Genomic DNA, 20393 nt, shown 5'->3' with positions numbered 1-20393 from the left:
TAAATTAAAGTTAAAGTTATTTTCAGAATCTTTGTAATCTTGTGTTTTTGTGTTTCCTGTCGTCAGTTGTTATAAATAAATAATAATAATAATAATAATGTAAATCTATTTACATAATTGAATCTGTTATCAAATATATTCACTAAACCTGATAAGATTGAATTCTATAAGTTAAAATAAAAACTTTAAAAAATTATATTATGATGATGATGATTAAACCAGTGAGTGTGCGAATGGCGGCTCACATGGGGGCGTTGGTCTGACAGATGACGTCCAGGTCCGGATCGGTCTCCGTGGCGGCGGCGTCTCCGCAGGGCGGGGGCGCGGAGCATGCGGAGGGGGACGACTGGTCGCCATAGAAACCTTCACCTCCATCCAACGTCCTGGACTCGTCTGTGGGCGTCTCCTCCTCCTCCTCCACCTCCTTCGCCTCGGGAGGAGGCGCCGTCTCACCTCCAAGCTCCAGATGAGGCTGCAGGGGCGGGGTCGCTGTCAACACAACACGACACGACACGACACGACACGACACGACACGACACGACAAGACACGACACAGTCAGAACCTGAGGTAAACACAGTGATGATGTAATGATGATGATGAGGCTCTGACCTTCGTCTCCTGGAGCGTCAGTCAGTCTCCTGGTGTCAGACGTCTCAGTGTCGTCGCTCTCTGGGAAGTGAAGGAAACACCAGTTTATATACAAATAAATTAAATACAAAGAAACATGAAAACAGAAGAGAAACAGATCATGATTAAAATAGATTAAAGAATAAAGGAGTGGCCCCGATCAGACCTGATCAGACCTGTGTGTTCAGAGATCGATCAGTGATCAGGTCTAAATTGTGTCTCCACTGAGCAGCTGAAGGAACTCGGTTCAGCTCCACCTCTGAATGGATCTGAGCATCAGCTATCAGATTTCTGACGCTCCCTGAATGCATCTCAGCTGTGTTCACTGATCACTGATCAAATCACCTGAGATGGGTTTAACAGGTTTGACAGGAGTCTTTACTGGTTTTCTACTGGTTTCTACTGGTTTTTCCTGGTCTTTATTAGTTTTTTACTGGTTTCTACTGGTCTTTATTGGTTTTTACTGGTTTCTACTGGTCTTCACTAGTTTTTTTTTTACTGGTTTCTACTGGTCTTTATTAGTTTTTTACTGGTTTCTACTGGTCTTCACTAGTTTTTTTTTTACTGGTTTCTACTGGTCTTTATTAGTTTTTTACTGGTTTCTACTGGTCTTCACTAGTTTTTTTTTACTGGTTTCTACTGGTCTTTATTAGTTTTTTACTGTTTTCTACTGATCTTTACTAGTTTTTTTTTTTACTGGTTTCTACTGGTCTTTACTGTTTTTTTACTGTTTTTTTCTGGTCTTTACTGGTTTCTACTGGTCTTTACAAGTTTTCTACTGGTCTTTACTGGTTTTTATTGGTCTTAACTGGTTTTAACTGGCCTTAAAGCAGAAGTAAGCGGAATGTTTGTGTTAATATAAGTCTTAAAAAGTTATATCTTCCGACAGCAATCACTTATAGAGTGTTTGGTCTGAAACACGGGTCTGTCAGTCACTCTGCTCTGCTGTAAGCCGAGGAGAAAACATTCCTTGTATCCTACAGCCTTTATCCAATGAGGAGAGAGAACAGCATAAAGGGGCGGTCCTCTCTGTGTGTGCAGCCAAGGGATGCGCGTGAATGTGGTGACGTAGGGACGAGGGCGGGGACTGCTAACTCCATCAGCTGACAGGAAGTTAGCCAAAACCACCGGATCGCTTACTTCTGCTTTAACTGGTTTCCAATGGTCTTTACTGTTCTCCAATGATCTGACTCAGAGATTATGCAGAGATGATGATGATGATGATGTTTCCCACCTCTCTTCACCAGGTGTCCACTCTCCTGCTGTGACCCAAATTCTTCAACTCCTCCGTCCTTCACCTGCACGACCACAAACACACACAACGGTCAACACACACAGACACACACACAGACACACACACACACACACACACTCTGGATTCCAACACATTCATAAGGACTCAGACCTTGTGTCTCCACTGAGGCAGCGTCGGGCTCTTGGTGGGAGACGAAACCTCCTGAGCCTCGAAGGACAGATTAGTCTGAGGATGAGATGAGACGGGTGAGACAGGTGAGACAGATGAGTCAGATGAGTCAGGTGGGACGGGGTGAGACGGGGTGAGGGAGGTAAGACAGGTGAGGGAGGGGAGACAGGTGAGTTCTTCACACATGATGCACAGACCAGTGAAACTCAGGATTCATTCAGGCACCAAATCAACACAAAGAGTTAATCTGAACGTTTTTTATTCTTTATCCGTCTTGCTACTGTGATATTTTAATTTAGGCCGATGTGCAATATTCAATATATCACTGTATTTTTATTTTATTTTAGTTATTCACAAATTTTTATTTGCATTTGTTTGCTTTTAACTAATTATACCTCTTTTTTTTTTTTTTTAGTTGAAATACTTTGACCTGGACAAATGAGAATATGCACCGGCCTCTTTTTTTAAAAATATTTTCTTCTTATAATCTTATATCTTTTAACACTGTTGTACCTTCACATTAGTGTTCTTGAATGTAAACCACTGATCTTTATTTATAACAGTTGTTATACAAATAAAGATTATTACTATGATCATTATTATGCGTGTACTGTGAATCTATGAAACCTAAAACCTAATCATCTGTCAGGTTACTCATGGAAATTAAAATAGATGCTTCTTTTCCTTTTTTTGAATAAATTTGTGCATCATGTTGAAAATGCTCAGTGCTGCGTCCTCATAAATAAATAAAACTAAATGTGCAGGTTCATGTTGAAACTTTTAGTCTTTGATTCTTTATCTCCTGGTTGTTAAAAGACTCAAAAGATCCAGATGTGGAGCTGCAGATGTGGGTCAGTCACATCATCGTCCTGAATCACTGCATTCAAAACACACACACACACACGGCAAAACCAGCAGGCAGCGGTGAGTGTGTGTGTGTGTGTGTGACGTGTACGGCTCGCGCTGTTTACCTGGTTGAAACACATGACATATTGAGGCGTAGAACTAGAATAGACAGAAGCAAAGACGGGTTCCTGGTAGAGAGAGGTGGTGGGGGGGTCGGGGGTCGGGGGTGGAGGGGGGAGGATGGGGGAGTTAGGAGAGAGAGCAGCTGAAGCCTTTTAATTATTAGTCTAAATGACCGTGTGATGGATCAGTTATTATTCATTAATATTATTATCAATATGACTTACCCAGCACTGAGAGGGGAGCGTCTCTGCCTCCTCCTGCAGGAAAACAGAGGAGAAACAAATGAAAATGTTAATAGAAATGAATTAACTAATTGAGTGCAAAGAAGATGGTTTATTTTGGTTCAAGCTAGCTAAATCGAGGGTAGGTTAGCTTCCTATTTCAAAGTAAAAGCACAAATTCTATTGTCATGGTTTTCTGTATGTAAAGGGCAAGTAACCGGAAGTGCGTTGGTCACAACGGCTAGCTTGAGTAGCGCCGAATTCGTCCAAACAAAATTGTAAACAGCTGGTATTTAGACAAATTAACAACACACTGCTGATCTAAACGGCTACTTTCTCTCCTAAAAATGTTTGAAATGTTGATAAAGTGATATATTTACAGAGTTTAGAGCTAAAATGAAACCAGCTTCTGACTGCTGATTTTGGCTCAGGTAGGAGGCAGGCTAACACCACCTATACCATAGACATATAAAGAGTAGACGCTGCATCGAACGCTGGGCCTGTTGGCGCTGACGAGCGGTGGGGCCGCCATCTTGGACCGGTCGCCCGCTCCACTCATGTATCTGTTTGGTAGGTGCAATTGATAGTTTCACTAGTGTCAGTGCATTTAATCAATAACTTACTGAACATTGTCCCGCCTATTACACGGCGTACGAGTGAAATAATTCATTTGAAACATAATTTTGATCAAAATACTACTTTTATTGATTTATAAATGTTATAATTTAGCACATCTGCATGTCTGGTCTCCTCTCCGCTGTGTTGCTGAGCCTCCTCCCATTTGTTTTCAACAAAGCCTTTTATAATCAATAACTGGATCGATGGATTATCACATATATGTTACAATGTGTGTAGTCTTATCTGTCATAAACAAGATATTATAGGTTTATGGGGCGTGTTTGTGTCGCGGACTACAGGCTCTGATCTGATCAGCAGGTTTGGTTTTCAGCCAGGATGTGGAAGGAGCCTCCACTCTCTCTGTAACAGGTTACAAGTCATTTATCTAACATCACTATTAGTCCCAAGCTTTTTACTGAAGGTAAAAACGAAACATAAGGTAAATATCCTGCATAGTTTCTCTGTTCTGTGCTGCGCTGATCAGAGCAGCGTCCCTAGCAACGGTGTGTTACACTTGACAACCATTCATTATACAGAAATAAATATGTCTATGGAAATAACAGCCCGTAGAGAGCAGCAATTGATCAGAGAGCAGCATTCCTGTAATGAATAAATACAGTATATAGAGATAAAAGCTATATGTTAGAGAAAATAAAAATATATAAAAACCAGAGAATCAATTCATATCAGGTCAGAGAGAGAGAGGGAGGAGAGAGAATAAATAAATAAATATTCGATTCACAAAATACAACCAATAGTAATGTTCGATCTTATTAGTGAAAAGTAATCCCCAGAGCCAGCTGTTTTCGATGGTTTTCTGCTGATTAGAACAGAAATAATATGCTGCACAGTGCTCTGCATCCTGTTACTTCTGCTGCTCGACTGAGTAGAACGACCGGTTCAAGATGGCGGCCGCATTTCTCGCGGCGCAGCGTTCGATGCGGCGTCTACTCTTTATATGTCTATGACCTATACACTTCCAGCGTTTGAGCTAAGCTAATAACGGGCGATACGGCTCTATCTCCCTTGTTACTGCATGCACAGTCAAAAGGATGGTGTCTATCTGCTGGTCATGGACTCGGGAGTGAGGCAAGACACGAAAAAAAAATGTTGGCGTATCACTTTAATCCTGGTGCCAGCCATTTAGACCATTGTTGACGATTCTTGTCGAGCCACAGCGTATTCTATATCTATAGACACACACTATGGCTCGTTTGAAAGGTGAAACTTTCTGCTTTAAATGGGGACAAACTAAACAGTGGCCAGTTTTCATCCAAATCCCTGATTGTTTTCTAGAGATATAGCGTCTTTTATGAAATATGCGCTGTTTGTGGCTGTCGCTCTTCTGACACTTACATTTCTGGGTCAAAGGGCTCGTGTAAGATAAATATTGTTGTTCTATTGTTGAATGTGTTTGCTAACTAGTGCTACCAAGCCGTAACAGTAGATTTAAAGATATGGGCTGTTTTATTCCACTGATTCAACCCAATGCTGCAACCATACATGCTCATACATGTTGTTGTCTAAGTGTTGTCCATTGTCTAACTGTGTCTGTTTATGCCTCACCTTTGTATAGTAGCTTGTATTCTGTGTATTTTATCACTTTTATGTAGGGACTACAGATGGAAATTAGCCGGGAGCTAAATCTGGTGCAACCATCTTTTCATTTTTTTTTTCCTTTAAATGATTAATGTAATTGCACACTGTCCCTATTAAACTAATAAACTAAACTAAACTAACTAAACCATCAAAAGCCAAGATATGATAAAATGTCCAGATCGTGAGTTTTCATGAGTTTTTGATCGTCATCTATTTCAGTTCTGTTCATCATAGAGTTCCCAAATTCACACATAAGGCGTGTTAGAGGGTCTATTTTCTTAATTTGAAAAAAATCAAAAAATGTAAAATGACGTTTTTGGCATTCAATGAGTTAATACACACACTCATGGTGTTGCCATGAGTCAGCTGTGTGTGTTTTCATTCCTCATCTCTCTGTGAGACTGTCAGATTCATAAACACAGGTCTCTCCTCATGTCTGTCTGATCCCAGGACCATTGAACACATCACAGTTGCTAAGCGACAGCCGGCTTCAGTGTCTCTGGTTTCAATGGTATGAGAGGAACCCACATCTAACTAAAGAGGAGGGGCGGGGGGTGAACTCTGTGACCTCAAAGTTTTATTTGTGGACTTAATCAGCCTGTGAGTTTGACCTCTGTCCCTAAACATGAGACAGAGACGTTGCATTTAAGAGTCCAAACTGCGCCCCCAGGCAGCGCTGCTCCTCTGTCGAATACACACATGAACCTTCACTTTTAATTCAAACAAACTAATGCGACTGGCACAATTGTTACATTTCATCAATGAGAACAGCATTTATCTCCTAAAAAGAATGTTACCAGCTGGCGGTAAACCTCTAAAAACCTGCGGGTAAGTTAATTAGCGATCGTCTTTTCTCCCAGGATGACGACGGAGGTTGGCCGGCTGACGAGCTCTCCGGACGGGGTGGTGTCTCTGTGGTGTGATCTGCTCCGCAGGTGGAGCTTCACTTCTCCCAAAAACATCAGAGCAAACTTCCAAACAGCCGTCATTTGGATAAACCGACCGCACATTGGGGATCTAAACAGTTACTTTCTCGCATTAAAAAATATTAAAACTTAACAAAGTGACGTAATAACAGCGCTACAGCGAGAAATAAAACAGCTGCCGGTTGCCGCGAGATGCATTCTGGGAAACTTGTCATACCCCTCGGTTTGAAGTGTGCCTCTGAAAAATCTCAGTTTGAAGGGCGAGATAGCCCGACCACTTCCCCCAACCGCCGTCTGAACCAGAATCTGGACGCCACCACTTCATGTGAACGCGCAAAACGAAAGGCTAGGGCCAAGGGGGGAATTGGAATTCACTCATAGTCCACTGGTCTCCTAAAGGGGGCGGAGTCACGGTCTGCTGGTCTCCTAAAGGGGACGGAGTCATAGTCCGCTGGTCTCCTAAAGGGGGCTGAGTCATGGTCTGCTAGTCTCCTAAAGGGGGCGGAGTCATGGTCTGCTGCTCTCCTAAAGGGGGCGGAGTCATGGTCTGCTGGGCTCCTAAAGGGGGCGGAGTCATGGTCTGCTGGGCTCCTAAAGGGGGCGGAGTCACGGAGAAACCCACGGGACACAGTGGAGCTTCTTGTTTTTAAAAACCGTCTTTGACCAGACTGTGTCGTGTTTCCTTCACTGAATCTGTCTCACCTTCTCCTGTTCTTTTCCCAGAGACACCTGAACGCGTCCTGTGGCTGTGGCGTCTTCACTGCTCGTCCTCGCGCTCCCGTCCTCGTCCTGCTGGCGCCTTTTTAGACACAACATACACACACACACACACACACGTTTATTAGCCACAGACCTTAGATAGATGGAAGGATGAATCTCCTCTGAGTGGACCGTCACTTACAGAGCCACGTCCTCCTGGTCCTGAGGGGGCGTGGCCTCCTGCTCTGTCCAGCCTCTGATTGGTGGACAGGCGATGGTTTCCCTCCTGCTGCCGCGCTGCCTCTGCCTCCAGGGGGCGCCACCACGGCTGGTCGACCCCCTCTCTCTCCGCGGCGGCGCCACAACGACCACCTCCTCCTCCTCCCTCTCCCTCTCTGTCTCCTCCCCCCTCCCCCTCCCCCCCGGTGCCACCGCCTCCCCCCCGTTGTGTTCGTGGCTGTGCGGCGCCGCATCGTCCGTCTGAGCGTCATCCGTCATCTGGCTCCACTCTGGACCTCCAGACCGGCTCTTCTTCAGGATTCCCCTCAGGCCGGGCTCAGACTGGGCCTGCAGACCAGGTCCAAGACCAGGACCAGGACCAGGACCAGGACCGGGCTCGGCGTCGGGTCTTGGCTGAGAGAGCCGGACCTCGCTGGGTTTGAGGTTGACAGACGAGGCCTGCTGTCTGTCGGACAGGTGAGCGGACAAACAGAAGGCGGGAAGCTGAACGGGTCCTTTCTGCAGCTGAGACCAAAAACACACAAACATGTTAGAAACTTTAAGGGATATTTCAACATTTTGGTAAATTGGCCCATTGCCATAATCCCTATAGTCATAGCAATAGGTTCGTTACCTTTAAAAAAAAAAGCAAATGCATGTTCTCAATAAAAAAAAAGATTCACATAACTAACATGCAAATATCTTCATGAGTCTGATTTGGCAGTGGCACCTTATGTTAACACAATGTGAGCAAATAACAACAGTTAAAAGTTTTAAGAGCGTAAAAGTAAACGTTCAGTAAAATCTGTAAATTAATAATACTTTTTTTATGTTTCAAGTTCATTTGTTAAAGGGATAGTTCAACATTTTGGCAAATTGGCCCATTAGCCATAATAATATATAATAATATAATATAGTCATAGCAGTAGGTTCGTTACCTTTAATTGTCGGTGCAAGCTATTTTTAGAACGGTGGAGCAGAGCCGTGAGCTGCTCAGAGCTACGCTACGGAGGCTCATGGGATTTCTTGGTTTCCCTCATCAAACTCATCAAATACACAATCCAACAACTCCACAACGCTCTGGTGGACAAGTTGTGACCTGAACATTCACCACGCTATGAGACAATAACAGAACGTTACCACACAGAGTTGTTTTAGACTCACCAGGTTGACCTCCTCCACGGTGATGGGCTGTGTGCGGTACCGGCCCCCCTTCTGCCTCCTCCTCTCCGGGGGTCCGTCGGGCTGCGCGGCCCCCGGCCTCCCCGGCAGAGACAGGTTGTTGAACAGCGCCAGTTTCTCGCTCATGCTCAGTTTGCTGCTCTCGTCGGCGTCTTCCTCCGACTCCGCCTGGCCGCACTGGGACTCCACTGGGAGAGCCGGTTTCGGGGCGCTGATGGAGGACAGAGGTCACATGTAGGGATGTCACGATTATTTGTTTGCACAATATAATAATACCTCAATACTGTCACTTTATAAAAAACGATTATGCCGGAACCATATCGGCAGCAGATATGTCCGACGTGTAAAACATGCCGCAAAAAAGTAGCAGCTAAAGGGGGAAATGCAAAAAGTAAAGGTAAATGCACAATGTAACAATGAATTTGTAGGAATTTAAATGTTAGCGTGTCATTTGTAATAAAAAAAATTAAACTTAAACATTTGGTATAGATGACAATGACTTTAACGTTTCCCCTGGGGGATTAACAATTGGTCCCATATTAATAGATTCTTTAAATATTTAATTAGAAATGTAATTATATTTTGACTATAGGCTATTTGAAATTAATTAATGCATAATAATCGTGATAATCATTAATACCGTGATTTCTTGATTTCTCTGACAATAATCATACCAAGAAAATCTATAATCATGACATCACTAGTCACATGACATGTCAACATTTAGAAAAGGCAAGGCAGGAAGTACTCTGTTTTACTTACTGTCAACAAACGCAACAACATGAAGCTCAATGAAGATAAAAGAAGATTTTATCTGACCTGTCTGCATTAAATACATTATTGATTAGTTTACTAATCCAGAGTTAAATATTTATAAATATGTTTATAAACTACGGAATAACTGGTATCAATGTAGGGAGAATGATTAATAAATGATTAATTAACTATTAAATAATGATCAACTAAGGCTTCATAGTGTTCAGTGACAGGAAGAAAAAACTATGGGTTGTCTAAATAAGATGTGAGCTAAGTTTAGCTTGTACTGTATATAGAGCTGTTCATGTGTGTGTGTGTGTGTGTGTGTGTGTGTGTGTGTGTGCGTGCACCTGATAGCCACCATTTCCTCGCAGGTGATTGGCTGGGTGAGGAAGCGGTGGTCGTTGCCACGGCGAGCCCTGCGCTCATGACACACGCTGCCCGACCGCGGCTTCAGGAAGGACGAGGCCTCGGGAGCGGCCGACTTCTCCAGCTCCTATCGGGGGGGCAGATAGAGGGGTGGGGGGGGGGGTTAGTGTTAGTATATTTACCCTTTACCCACACATCACACCATCAGTTTAACATAGAGGTCCTATGTTGTGGAATGGACTACCTCCTTCGCTAAGATCCATATCTTCCTATTCACTCTTTAAAAAGCAGCTAAAAATACATCTTAAAGTCCCCCTCCCGCGACCCTTTTTGGTCATTTTAAAACCAGCTCATTAGCAATGCACCTCTGGAGGGTGGGCGGAGACTGCGCTGCTCTGCACCCGCCCAGCCACCTCCTCGCTCCCCACCCCCCGCTTGCTGACAGCTGGACATTGTACAATTACAGATTCAGCGCATTTAGCGTAAAACTCCACACTGATCCCAGACTGGACTGTAGGCCTTGCTCATGGTGCAAGCTGCTCTACCAGGTGAGCTATACCTGTTATACCTTGACAGCTACACCGAGCTGTCAAGCCTTTCACCTCTGAGCCAGATGCAGAGTGGGGCGGGAGCTTGTAGCACTAGTGCCCTCCCCTGGGGTTGTGACACGTCAACTCCAGTCTCCCTGAAACTGCCAGTTTGCGTCTGCCATTGGTTCACAGCAATTTGAAGGCAGAAAAACTCAGAAATGCAATTTTGCGCTTCCTTTTCTGCTGATATGTGCTCTAACACAAGAAAAATGCCACAGGAACATGTGAAAAGCACGAAAAACACGATTTTCATGGGAGGGGGTCTTTAAAGGGATACGCCAACATTTTTTTTTCGGGTCTTGCCTCACTCCCGAGTCCATGACCAGCAGATAGACACCATCCTTTCAACTGTGTGTGCAGTAACGAGGGTGATAGAGCCATATTAGCTAAACGTAATTAGCTTAGCTCAAACACTGGAAGTGTATAGGTAGTGTTAGCCTCCCTCCTCCCCGAGCCGAAATCAGCAGTCTGAAGCTGGTTTCATTTTAGCTCTAAACTCTGTAAATATATCACTTTATCAACATTTCAAACATTTTTAGGCGAGAAAGTAGCCGTTTAGATCAGCAGTGTGTCGTTAATTTGTCTAAATACCAGCTGTTTACAATTTTGTTCGGACGAATTCGGCGTTACTCAAGCTAGCCGTTGTGACCAACGCACTTCTGGTTACTTTCACAAAATAAAACACCCGTTGCCCTTTACATACAGAAAACCATGACGATAGAATTTGTGCTTTTACTTTGAAATAGGAAGCTAACCTACCCTCGATGTAGCTAGCTTGAACCAAAATAAACCGTCTTTGCTTGAACCCTCCGTTTTGACCGATCTCATCCCGTTAGCGGCATTTGACCGCTCAAGATGCCTTACCGGAGAGTTTTGTCAGCTCTGAGACGAAGATCGGCCCGCCGGTTTCTGTTTAGAGTTGCTGAAGAGTTGATGACTTTAGGTGGAGGCAGGCTACCACTACCCATACACTTCCAGTGTTTGAGCTAAGCAAATTACGGGCGATACGGCTCTATCTCCCTTGTTACTGCACGCACAGTCGAAAGGATGCTGGTCATGGACTTGGGAGTATGTTGGCGTATCTCTTTAACTTTTCTTGAATTTCCCACTCTCTCCATATCCCACATCCTTACTCCGTCTTTTTTTATGATTTCAATCTATGAATTTTTTGTACCTTATTTCCATTGTCTCTATTTGTTACGGATCACTATCTCCTTTTTTTCTCTATGTTTATTTGTTAGCCATAGAAATTTGTTTTGTTGTAATTAGCTAAAATAAATAAACCTAAACCTAAACACACAGGTGGAGCCCAACAGGTCACATGGTCGCCTCCATCACCTCCTCCTCCTCCTCCGCCTCCTGCTGCTAAATAAGTCAGAGGAGCCACAAACATGGCAGCGAAAACTCTCCTGTTCTATTTGTATGGAGGAGGTGGGGAGGGACTGAATAAAGCAGCTCTCTGTAAGGTGCAGTGTGTGTGTGTGTGTGTGTGTGTGTGTGTGTGTGTGTGTGTGTGTTGGCCCCCGACAGGTCACAGCGAAACCAGAGCTGCAGAGACAGATTCAGTTTCCTCCACAGAGCAGCAGCTAATTATAACAGAGAGGAGGAGGAGGAGAGAGGAGGAGAGAAGTGGAGAGAGGAGGAGGAGGAGGAGAGAGGAAGAGGAGGAAGAAGAGGAGAGAGAGGAGGAGAAATGAAAGAGGAAGAGGAGAGAGGAAGAGGAGGAGGAAGAGAGAGGAAGAGAGAAGAGGAGGAGGAGGAGGAGAGAGGAAAGAGGAGGAGGAAGAGGAGGAGGAGGAGAGAGAGGAGGAGGAGAGAGAGGAGGAGGAGGTGGAGGAGAGGAGGAGGGGGAGAGAGAGAGGAGGAGGAGAGAGAGGAGGAGGAGGAGGAGAGAGAGAGGAAGAGGGGAAGGAAGAAGAAAGAAGAGGAGGAGGAGAGAGAGGAGGGGGAAGAAAGAAGGAGGTGGAGGGGGAGGAAGAGAGAGGTGGAGGAGGAGAGAGAGGAGGAGGAAGAAGAGGAAGAGGAGGAGAAAGAGAGAGGAGGAGGAGAGAGGAAGAGGAGGTGGAGGAGTAGGAGGAGGAAGAAAGAGGAGGAGGAGAAGGAAGTGGGGGAGGAGAGAGAGGAGGAAGAGGAGAGAGGAGGGGGAGAGAGGAAGAGGAGGAGGAAGAGAAGGTGGAGGAGAGAGGAGAGAGGAAAGAGAGAGGAGGAGAAGAGAGGAGGAAGAAAGAAGGAGGAGGAGGGGGAGGAGGAGAGAGGAGGAGGAAGAAAGAAGAGGAGGAGAAGAACAAACCTCCAGTGACTCCTCCTCCACCTTCTCAGATCAACGTGGTGTCACTGAGTCTCTGTAACTGATCAGCTGAGTCTCTGTTCAATACACGACTCTTCTCATCACTCAGATGAGCCGGGGGAATTTCAAAATAAAAGCACGGCTTACAAAATGTTGACTCTTTGATCACTGAAACTTTTTTTTTTTTTTAAATTGAGGTTTCGGTCCACATTTCAGCTGCAGGTCAATGTGGACCAAAACCTCTATTTTTAAAAAAGTTTCAGTGCAGATGTGTCGGCTGCACACACATCCACGACTACTCTGTGGAGGACGTTCGAGTCCAGTGAACTCATCGTCACGATCAGGAAACCAGGACAGTCCAGGCGTTTCTTCTTCTTTTTCTGTTGTGGTTGTGGTGGTTCAGTTACTGTTTTTTCTCTTATTTTCTCATTTCCAGATATGGTTGTGAGTTTAAATCGCAGCAGACCAACAACCGTGCTGCGTTCAAAGTCACGAAAAACTAGAACCTCAGCAGATCACGTTCACCATGTCTCCACGACCAAGGGGGTGGATCGGACTACACGCAGGCGTAGCTCACAGTCGGCCATATTTGGGGGGCAACTTGCTCTGATTCTGGCTGCAGTTACAGTGCAGTAGATAGGTGATCCAGTCATCTGCACTAAAAAAACTATTCATAACTCTGTGAAAAATAAATCAGTATGTAGCTATTACTTTAACTATTTGTATAATGTCACTATAATGTTACTTTTACAAAAAAAAGTACATGATTAAAATGATCCGTGATTTTAAGTATGCTGCATCATAACTGCATAGACGTTCATAAAAAATCAAACCGTTTTGAAATCGGACAAAAACTGAGCAAGTTATGGTCATTATAGCAGAACATGCTTAATGCTCTGAGGGAGAGAGTTGCCCGTCCCAAGATGGCCGCCGTACCGGCTACGCTTTGTCATTGGGCAGCAGCGGCGGGTGAGTCATCTAGTCTTCTTATCTATATCTATGATCTTCACCGTGTCTCCACGACTACATCCAGCTGCTGCTGCCGTGATGCGTTCACAACCAGTTGGACATCTGTGTTCATGATGAGTCTGAGGTCGCACTGATGCACTGATCTGGATCTGACTGGACCAGGACCAGGACCAGGACCAGGACCAGGACCAGGACCAGACCACATGTGTGCCGGTCCGGTCCACCTTTACTCATCCTGCTGTCAGTGTGAGAGCAGCAGGTGCTGAGGCTCAGTGAGGAGGGTGAACAGGTGAGATCCTGTTTCAGCGTATACACACACACACACGCACACACACACACACATACACACACACACACACACACACACGCACGCACACACACACACACACACACACACACACACTCACTTTGAACAAAGACATCTTGGCTGCGACGCTCATCTTGGCTCTGTCGTCCGTTTTCACGTCGGCTGCAGGAGAGAGACACACATCAATCACCATCCTGTCACACACATTTAAAAATAAATGAGCACAAATAAAACTGCAGCGGTTTGAATCCATTTCACACTCCTACTGTAGTTTTAACTTCTCTGTCTCATGTTATTATAATAAACACACCTGACCTCTGACCTCTGATAACCAGGGATCGATCGATACCGATTATTAGTCATCAAGGAAACTGCCGATATTGATTTGCAGTAAAAATGTAGAATAACACAGCTGGGATTAAACTGAGTACAATAAACTGTTTGTTTTTTGTGCACTGTAAAAAAAAAATAATAATAAAAAAAATCTTAAAGGGATAGTTCAACGTTTTGGCAAATTGGCCCATTGCCATAATCCCTATAGTCATAGCAGTAGGTTCGTTACCTTTAATTGTCGGTGCAAGCTATTTTTAGAACGGCGGAGCAGAGCCGTGAGCTGCTCAGAGCTACGCTACGGAGGCTCATGGGTTTTCTTGGTTTCCCTCATCAAACTCATCAAATACACAATCCAACAACTCCACAACGCTTGGCGTGGTGAATGTGCAGGTCACAACTTGCCCACCAGAGCGTTCATGTGTTTTAAATGATGAATTCAGTATTTATTAATGCTTAACTAATGCTTAATAGTGTGTACTTATTATAAATTGTTACCAATTATTCACATACACCGTATCACAGGTAGAAAATATGAAAGTATTTTAACTCTCTCTCTCATTGATCTTATCACCCTGACAGCTACAGGGTGATAATAATAATTAGCTAAATGCTAATTATTATTATTAGTATAATGTAGCATTTTTACTTCACTTGCATGATTATATTTACTTCTGTATTTCAATAATAATCTAACATTAATTTTTAACCACCTGACATTGCTTCCTCCTGCTGAAGCTGCTGATATTGACTTGTCTATTGATATGTGAATGCTGTGAATGCTTTGGTCGATAATCTATAATAGATCACACACACACACACTAAACTATCTCACTAGAAAACAAAACTCATCACTGTGTGTTTCTATAAAACCATCGACTGTGAGAGGAAACTCTAAACCACAGTGAACGTCTCTGTCGTCTGAGTTTAGACGTCGTTTCAGAGCTTTTTAAATTCTCCCGTGTCGAGTCTTTTCCTGGCAGCTCGAGCTGCAACTCCTCTCACATGGTCGATCTGTCATCGCCGCGGAGATTCAGCAGCATGAAACCTAAAAATACAATCTGATTTATCTGCAGCTCGGCCGTTAAAACCAGTTTATGGACGAACAACTGGTGTCACACGACCAATAGCAGACCTGACATTTGTGTTTCCACTCAGTTCACATCATGTGAGACAGAGACACAAGTTTTCCCTCCTGTCATCGTTGTTGCCCTGGTTACGTCATTACATCCTGTATGCAGTGGTGGGCAGTAATGGAGTAAATTTACTTGAGTACTGTACTTGAGTATTAGATTTCTTTGGTACTTATTACTCTTACTTGAATACATTTCCAAGACAAATATTTTTACTTTTACTCGAGTTAAAGCAGATAACAGCGGCACGGCCGTTTCGGCTAATGCTGTGTTCAAGGCAGGCTTTTGAAACCGTAAGTTACAGCTTCAAGTCACAACTACGACTTGGTAGCGTTCCAGGTAACCCGTAGCTCGTGTTTTTACCGTCCTGTTGTCTGTGAAAGTTCCCTATAACGGCCACTCGTAACTTCCGACCCGTGAACTCGTACCAGATCGAACTGGTATGACTTCACAGGAAGGAAAAACACAAAGTACGAGTTTCCTTGAACGCACCATGAGTTAGCAGCCCCCGCCCTTGTCAGGCATCAATTGGTCCTCGTGCTACGTCACCACATTCACGCGCATCCCTTGGCTGCACACACAGCCCTTCATGCCGTTCTCTCCCCTCATTGGATAACACTTGTATCCCACAAGGAAAATTTTCTCCTCGGCTTACAGCAGAGCAGAGTGACGGAGAGACTCGTGTTTAGGCTGAAATACTTCATGTAAGTGATTGCTGACGGAAAATAGGACTATTTAGGACTTATATTAACAAAAACATTCCACTGATATCTGCTTTAATTTCTAGGAAGGCTGAAAAGTACTCGTTACTTTCAGGTCTGCTCTTTTTTTTTCTTTCTTTTTTCTAAAATCCTATTGGACACAAGCTGTGTTTGTCAAAGAAGGAAACCCTAACCCCTAAAAGCAGCACATCAGTGCAGCTGGTTTCAAAGAGTTCATTCTCAGAAACAAGAGTTAAAAGGTCCTTAAATTCATCTAGAAAAAATTATAGTAATTAACTGATGTGAAAAATAAGAAATGTACTCTTACTCTTACTCAAAGTAAATTTAAAAGCAAGTACTTTTTTACTCTAAACATGTCAACTGAGCTACTTTTACTTGTAACAGAGTAAATTTTGACCAGTAGTATTTGTACTCTTACTCAAGTACTGGGGTTGAGTACTCTGTCCATCTCTGCCTGTATGACACAGCAGCAGAGCAGACGTGTGTCTCTAAACATAATAATGACAGTAGTAGTAGTTACCTTTACAGTTCTCCTCTTCCTCAGCGTCCAGCAGCCTAAAGGAGGAGGAGGAGGAGAGAGAGAAATAGAGATGAGGTCACCAGGTGAGACAGTTGATGTGGACTTTAATCCTCCGATCGTGCACCAAGCTCTCGACAAGCGGCTGCACCGTCGACACACCGTGTAGGCTACTGTGAACATTTGCATGTTTTGAACGCAGCTCTGTTGAAGTCGTGACGAGGACGAGCTCATGCAAAACCTGCTGCACCTGCACCTCCCTCTCCGGCTTCATGCAAAGTTACAGCACAGACTACAAGACACAAGACTGGAGGAGAGACCGACATCTGTTACTCCTCCACATTAAAAGACAAATGTAGGCCTGACTTTTTTTACTTTTATTTTGAAAGTGTGATTATGGTGGCCCAGAAGGTTCAACTCACTGCAACACACAGTGACACAGAGGTGCTAGAAATTCCACTAAAACACTTTTAGGATCAAGTAATTCTGAATTTGAAGTAAAAATCTTGTACAGGAAACAACTCCGAACACAACAGGAAGTGTTTCTGTTTCTGGGGGACACAATAAAGTGAGGGACCAGGCTAGAGGCTAATGCTAAGCTACCATGTGAATCATGTGATATTGACGTTCTAATAAACCAAACAAACTCAGCTTATTGTCAAACCCACTAACAGGAAGCTGTCTGCACAACTTCTAAAGTCAAGAAGGAGAACAACTAAAGGCCCCAGACCGGTCCCTCGCTTTACTGTGTCTCCTGTCTGTGTCTTATAAGCTTCAGATTCATGTTTCTAATGTTTAAATTACATAACGACTCATTTTGTTTTAACTGTTTTCTAGAGAAATTTGCCGTCGAACTTGTGGCGGCGTGTTGAGAGATAGTAAAACATCGATTTCAATGCATTTAAAAGCCAAAATACATAAAACGTTATGATATTTATTTATGACTCGTTTCGTTTTAACTGTTTTCTACAGAAATCTGCCCTCGAACTGTGTTTAAAAGTGTTTAACTCCATAACATTGCGGTGCGTTCAGGGACAGAATCTCTTCAGTTAATGTGGAATAAAGCAAAACACGACCAAAACACTTCTAGAATCAAGTATTTCTGAACTTTAACGTAAAAACCTTGAGCATTATTTTGTCACAAACACAACAACAGTAAACTTCACGGCACACAGCGTCTGAGGTTAGGCCACGCCCCCTACCCGCTGCTCTCCTCCATCTCATTGGCTGTGATCGGCTGCGTCCTGAAGCGCTCGCTCGTCTTGCGGCCGCCACCAGAGCCGCCGCCGCCGCCGCCGGGGAGGTAACGACGGGTGCGTCGCCGGCCCCCCTCAGAGCCCGGCTTCACCGCCAAGTCCAGAGAGGAGGTGGTCCGAGCCGGGTCTGGACCACTGGCGTCCACAGAGAGAGAGAGAGAGAGAGAGAGGAGGAGGAGAAGAGGTTGAGGTGAAGGCTTTCTCTGACTCTCAGTAACAGTCTCTCTGATCACTCCAGAGATGTTAGTTATAGTTAGACGTTATATTCTATATTCTATAATGTATATTGTATATCGTATATTGTATATTCTATGCTGTATATTCTATGCTGTATATTGTATATTGTATATAGTATATTCTATAATGTAAATTGTATTATTGTATATTCAATAATGCATATTGTATATTGTATATGGTATATTCTATAATGCATATTGTATATTCTATATTCTATAATGTATATAATATATTCTACACTGCATACTGTATACAGTATATTGTATATTCTATAGTGTATTTTGTATTATTGTATGTAGTATATTCTATATTCTATATTCTATAATGCATATTGTATATTGTTGTTGGTATATTCTATACTGTATTTTGTATTATTGTATATAGTATATTCTATACTGTATATTGTATTATTGTATATTCTATAATGCATATTGTATACAGTATATTCTATACTGTATATAGTATATAGTATATAGTATATGGTATATGGTATATGGTATATAGCCTATAAGGACTTTGACCACTCTCATGCAGCTGTCTCCTACACTGAGTGTGGCTGAGCTCCGCTCCCCGTCTGCTGCAGCAGGACGTTTCTCAGCTGACCCACCGACACCCGAGTGTGGAGCTGCGGGGCCTCTGGCCCACCGGGGGCCGCGTCCAGCCCACCGGGGGCCGCTCCCGGCCTGGAGGGGGGGGAAGGAGGTGAGGAGGGGGACGCGCTCACAGAGGAAATAGTAAAATAACGCTCTCAACCTATTTTAATGGATTTTAACACCTTGCCAGGAGGACTACAGTCGGAAACTAGCCGTTGGCTAACACTGGCACTTTTACATTTTATTATGTCCATTAATGTGCATTGTCCTCCTTAAATAAAAATAAAATAAAATAAATAAAACCTTGAACCAACTTGTAAAAAGTGGAAGGCTCAACACTGAGTCCTGTTTTTTTTAGTGAAGCGATGGCAGCGTGAAGTCAGAGCAAACTTTAACTGGAGCAGCTGGTGAAGTCCAGACGCTGCTGCTGAAAACAAACGCTGCTGATTCACTGTGGAAAGTCTCAAAGTTTCTACAGTCAGATAAAAAAAATAAAAACTCAAAAACTCAAATTAATGAGTTTCATCAGGTTATTTAAACTTCTTCTTGTGCTTTTATTTTGAAATTTACCTCCAATTTGACTCGGATCTGGAGTCAGGTCAGTGACTACAGACTGGAGGAGCCACTGTTTCCATGGTGACAGACAGTGATGAACATGGAAACAGCTGCTCCGTCCACATCCACTCCAGTCCGCGCACTGATGCTGTGTTTGAGAAAACTCGGAACTCCGGTTTTTCCAAACTTTCCAAACTTGAAAAAAAAGTCAATCCAACGCCACCTCATGCCGCCAATTGGGAAAGTTTGAGAAAAAAGAAATCTACCTCGACTTCCCTGAGAATCAGTTTATCTGACGTCACAAAACATGAAATATACAATATTTACTTACGGTTACAGATTAACCTACTTCATGTTGTTATTTCTCTTCGATTTTAAAGGATTTGTTTCATTATTCTTAAATGTTTCTTTTTTTTTATTGCTTTTGTGCCCTTTGTAATGTTTTAACGCTACGTGAAGCACTTTGTATGCAAAGTTTGTCCCGGTTTGTGGTTATTCTGGCCTGGTGCGTCTCTTTAAACGCTTTGAAGACGGAACATTTTGAGTTTTCAACTGTGAGATTCTGAGTTCCGAGTTGTCTCGAACGCAGCGTCACAACTTGACTGTAAATGTTTATGAAGTTAAAAAAAAAACACAGTTTAAAGTCGACTCAGTCACTTCCTGTTGTCTCGGTGATGTCATGGCTCACCTGCCCAGGTAGGCCGACTCGGCCGTCTCTCCCTCCAGTCCGTTGGCGACTCCTCCTCCCGTCCGGCCGTTCACTCTCTCTCCGGGGTCGTCGGAGAGCGTCGTCGTCATGGTGACCGTGGGGTCGAGCGCCTCCCTCCCGTCCCTCCTCACCCACTTGGACGGCGGCAGCTCCTCCGTGTTGCCGTAGCGCTCGGCCAGCTCCCGCCGCCTCTCGGCCTTGTAGCGGGCGATGCGCTCCGACCGCGGCTCCAGCGTCGGGTTCTCCACGGCGTCCATGTTCTCCCCCCCTCCCTCCCTCTCCCCCCTCGCTCTCTCTCTCACTCTCTCTCTCTCTCTGTTCTCTCTCTCTCTCAGACGGACGCAGCAGGAAGTGGAAGCTGATTGGCCGTCGACTGTTTGTCTTCTGCAAAGTCAGATTCCATCAGAACCGGTGAGTTCCTCCTGAAACACGGAGGAGAAACCAGAGGTCAAAGGTCAAAGGTCAGAATCTCTAGAGCAGTGGTTCACAACCTGGTTTGGCTCGTGAACACATTGTGACATCACAAATTTCTGGTTTCTGGTGCAGTCACATGATGTCAATCAAGATGCTCCAGCTCAG

At 44.0% G+C, this 20393-nt stretch overlaps 1 protein-coding gene across 2 annotated transcripts in view; it reads right to left on the bottom strand.

Annotated features, from left to right (window-relative positions):
* Positions 1-20106, bottom strand: part of svilc (supervillin c) — a 43664-nt gene extending 23558 nt beyond the window's left edge. Inside the window, exons 1-15 of one of the 2 annotated variants that reach the window (XM_085783382.1) lie at positions 19794-20106; positions 18503-18640; positions 17667-17855; positions 16468-16502; positions 13863-13924; positions 9591-9736; positions 8467-8695; positions 7286-7827; positions 7087-7183; positions 3245-3277; positions 3023-3085; positions 2034-2108; positions 1863-1926; positions 611-670; positions 246-489 (exon numbers count right to left, since the gene is read on the bottom strand). In XM_085783382.1, coding sequence (XP_085639508.1) covers positions 246-489; positions 611-670; positions 1863-1926; positions 2034-2108; positions 3023-3085; positions 3245-3277; positions 7087-7183; positions 7286-7827; positions 8467-8695; positions 9591-9736; positions 13863-13924; positions 16468-16502; positions 17667-17855; positions 18503-18640; positions 19794-20071 — 2255 coding nt within the window. In that variant the 5' untranslated portion in view covers positions 20072-20106. The remainder of the gene's footprint in view (positions 1-245; positions 490-610; positions 671-1862; positions 1927-2033; positions 2109-3022; positions 3086-3244; positions 3278-7086; positions 7184-7285; positions 7828-8466; positions 8696-9590; positions 9737-13862; positions 13925-16467; positions 16503-17666; positions 17856-18502; positions 18641-19793) is intronic. The other variant, XM_085783383.1, reaches the window with a different exon arrangement.
* Between the last annotated feature and the right edge of the window lie 287 nt (positions 20107-20393).

The sequence above is a fragment of the Trachurus japonicus genome, chromosome 8, assembly GCF_045865225.1.
Source record: "Trachurus japonicus isolate A0001 chromosome 8, Traja_1.0".
Lineage (NCBI taxonomy): Eukaryota > Metazoa > Chordata > Actinopteri > Carangiformes > Carangidae > Trachurus > Trachurus japonicus.
Note: the sequence above shows the minus strand (reverse complement) of the source record. Positions and strands in the feature narration are given on the sequence as shown.